The sequence below is a fragment of the Gossypium arboreum genome, chromosome 12 (assembly GCF_025698485.1).
Source record: "Gossypium arboreum isolate Shixiya-1 chromosome 12, ASM2569848v2, whole genome shotgun sequence".
Taxonomy (NCBI): domain Eukaryota; kingdom Viridiplantae; phylum Streptophyta; class Magnoliopsida; order Malvales; family Malvaceae; genus Gossypium; species Gossypium arboreum.
The window spans coordinates 92330202-92334010 of NC_069081.1; the positions used below are offsets into that span (position 1 = coordinate 92330202).

The window sequence follows — 3809 nt, forward strand, 5'->3', positions numbered from 1 at the left end:
GATTTGAATGATGCTTTGATGATATGAATTGATGATATAAATGTGGTACCAATAAGGGTACATTAGTTAGGCACCTAGGATGATTGTTTTGGCATGCTTTGAATGTGTTTGATCTGTAAACTTCAGTAATGCTCCATAACCATATTCCAGCGACAAATACGGGTTAGGGATGTTACATGTTATACATTTAATTATGCTAGAACTATTTTCAGTTATGCAATTAAGATGTTAATTTTGGGAGGGCCAAGTTAAAATTAGACATGCTACATAACAGTCGATTTAAATATATAAACAATCAATTCAAAAGAAGTAGTATTCCAACATAACAATCAAATTATACATATAAACAATCTATTCAAAAGAAGAAGACACAATATTCTAACATAACAATCGATTTAAACATATAAACAAATGATTTTTTAAAGGGCTATAGTATATATACAAAGGGAGAAATTGTAAAAATCTTAAACCTTGGGAGGCTTACTTATATTTTTGGGAGGACCATAATATATCTACAAAAGACTAAATTGCAAAAATTTTAAATCTTGGAGTACCATGACCCCCCGGTCCTCTACTAGGCTCCGCTATTGACTATTATTTACCATATTTTTAATGTATAAACATGATTAGATTTGACTAATATTACAGTCATCTAAGAGTTTCATTAACACTAAAACCGTGACCCACTCTTCAATACAAATAAATTTCTCATCAAGATAGCCTTAAAAGATGAATTGCCAAGTATCAAAATGTTTCAAATTTCCCTCATAAAAGAATTTCCATTTATATAATTCTCAACAACAACACAACCATATTAATTTTCATTTGAAGCTCTCTTTTCTGACGATTCTCTAAAAAAAACCCAAATATGAAGAATTCTCACATTTCTTCTCTTGTTTTCTTCTACCTTTTGCTTGTCTCAGTGAGCTCCAATCTTATTCAAGAATCTTGCAACAAAGCTGCAAAGCTTGATCCCCAAACTATAAAGGTGGACTTTTGTGTATCAAAATTTGAAGGGAATCCCAAAGCCAAATTAGCTACTACTATTTCAGATTTAGTTGAAGTCTCTATTGAGGCTTCCATAACTAACGCGACGAGCATTGGATCCAAGCTTTTGGAAAGAAAAAGCCTTGAATCTTTTGAAAGGAACGGCTTGAAAAATTCCTATTGGCTTTACTCTCTTGTAGGGACTTGTTTACAAGGTGCTGAGGAGGTTTTTAAGGCTAAAAATTATGCAACTACTTGTGTAGACATAGTTGCTTCTATTGAAGCACCAATGAATTGTGAAGACCAGTTCAAGAAGAAGAAAGGGTTCGTGTCACCGTTGACAAAGGAAAACAGTATATTCTTTCTGCTAACTAACATCTCTCATGTGTTCATGACCATAGTCCAAAAAGGATGATCATACTTATATGTCTATCTCTTTCTCTCTCTCTCTCTCTCTCTCTCTCTCTCTCTCTCTATATATATATATATATATATATATATATATATATTATAACGTCACTCTAATAATTAAGAACAATTGGTCATCCATGTCTCTGTGCAAAAATCTTATCTTCAAATTTTAATACACTTAAAATTATATTCTGTTAATTATAACATTAAAATTATGATATTAGTTTAGGATGCATTTTGGATCTTAATGTAACGCCCCAAAATTTATATTTTTGGTTCTGTTAGTATATGACAAAACAGTGTATTACTTTAGTGGTTAAGTGTTCTGGGAAGTGTTTGAGAAGTCTTGGGTTCGAGCTTTGACTTTGGTGAATTTTTTTGATATTTTTATGAATGAAGCCCTATCTCTAGTCAGTAGGCTCTAATTAAAGGTTTGTTAAATTATATCAAAATGGGCTTGTTGGTCTAGTGGTTAAGTGGAGTGTTAATTTTCTAGTGGTCTTGAGTTCAAATCTTTGCAAGAGCAAGGGACTTAATTTGGTGCTAGTACCGTGTAGGAATTTGAGTTTTAGTAAAATTCTGAGTAGTGGGGTAATGGAGTGAATCAATGGTGGTTACTGTCAGACTTCCAGTTGTTGGGAAAATCCTTTCTTTTCTCTCTCCCCAAAAAGTCTTTGTAGTTTCTCCTCCTTCTTCCCCATTTTTGCTACCGAAAATTCAATCATCTTCTTACTCTCTCTTTTGCAGTTTTGTTTCTTATTGTGCAATGTTGGATTACGCGTGCATGGTAAGTCTTTCTTTTGGGTAACCTTAATGCTTTTCCTGATTAAGTGATTGAAGATGAGTTTTGGTGGCAGGAATCAATCAAGGGGCTGTGCATCAGTCTTAATCACTATTTTAAAGGTGTGAAAGTACTGTTTTTATTTCGAAGGTAAAAGTTGTCGCTCAAATGGTGAAAATTTCCGTTTTGGGTTTTGGTTAGTTCGGTTGTTTAAGTGATTAATCGAGTGTATACTATACAATTATATATTGGAATTGCTTGGAGTGACTTTTACATCGAAAATAAACCAGGTGTGTACCCAACATGCTGAAAACAGGGATCAACGAAAAGCCAAAAAAGTATTTTGTCGATGCCACACGGCCAACCATGTGCCCTAACATGGGTGGTTGGTCGACGAGCCAGGCCGTGCGCGCATGACACGACCGTGTGATGGTCAGGTAGGCCATGTGTGACACATGGGCTTGACCAATTTGGGCCGTGTAGGCCAAATGGGCGTGTAGGCCCATATGGGTGAACCACATGGGTGTGTGGGATGTTGGGCCAGGCCGTGTGATCCATATGGCTAAGGCTAATCTGAGTCGTGTATGTCATACAGGCGTGTGGGCCCACACGAGCAGATCACATCGACATGTGGGCCCAATTTACTGATTTGTTTGCTAATGTTGCATGGGTTGCCAGAGTCGGATGTGAATCTACTGTGGGGTCGGTAAGCAATGTTTTGATCCCTACTTGACTGAATGATATATGTATGACTGTTTACTGAGCATGGTTAGAATACTGTACTGATTATATGCATGACACTTTGTGATAGCATGCCATGACTATATGTTGCATTGTATGGGAATGGGATGATATATGTGGAGGAAGTGTATTGAAAGGCTTTAAGCCTAATATACTGGCAGCTCAGCTGTAAATAACTGTCTAGTGTCACTTCTGGTACTATTTTGGAATGTAGGGATGGGTGGGTTGATTATATCCCCACATGGAGTGTAGGGTTGGACGAAGATGGTTTGTAGAGGCTGGCTGGGTAGGACTTTTTTACTGCATAATCTGTTACTGTACTGATTACTGATATTGTAATGGGCCAATGCCCAAATGCATGACTGTTTTTGTACTGAGATGGGCTAAATCCCTAATCGACATCACATCGATCATCGAAAAGGGCTTAAGCCTGCATCGAGTTTATTTTGTATACTGTCTGCTTGTTTGCACAGGGAATTACACACTGAGTTTACATAAACTCACCCCTTCGCTTAATCTGTGCAGGTAGTCCCCAGTCTTGACGAATCGGTACAGCGGAGGACTTGGCGGTGGCCACACAAATCTAAACTTTTTCTGCAACTTTGGGTATTTAATTTTTAATTATATTCTGGGGTAATTTTTGATGTAAATTGCAGACTTTCTGAGACTTTTACTTAATTTGGGACATTATTTAATTTTTATGGTTTATAACTACTAAGATGTTTAAAAACTCAGTTTTCAAAAAGGCAAAGTTTTCTCTAAACACGTGATTGACTCAAAACGAATTTTAAAAGCTTGCGCAATAAAACGTGTAAAAACGAACGACTAGATAAGTAACGATTTTGGGGTTAACAAGTGTAAACAAATGGAAAATTATTTTATCGTAACA

General features: G+C 36.2%; 1 protein-coding gene across 1 annotated transcript; it reads left to right on the forward strand.

Annotated features, from left to right (window-relative positions):
• Positions 1 to 868: 868 nt before the first annotated feature.
• LOC108477941 (pectinesterase inhibitor 12-like) lies at positions 869 to 1402 on the forward strand. Its single transcript, XM_017780403.2, has one exon. The coding sequence runs from the start codon at positions 869 to 871 to the stop codon at positions 1400 to 1402; it is 534 nt and encodes a 177-aa protein (XP_017635892.2).
• The last annotated feature ends 2407 nt before the right edge of the window (positions 1403 to 3809 follow it).

What these genes read in the sequence shown, in the direction of transcription:
- LOC108477941 (XM_017780403.2), top strand. Translation starts at nt 869, where the DNA reads ATGAAGAATTCTCACATTTCTTCTCTTGTTTTCTTCTACCTTTTGCTT.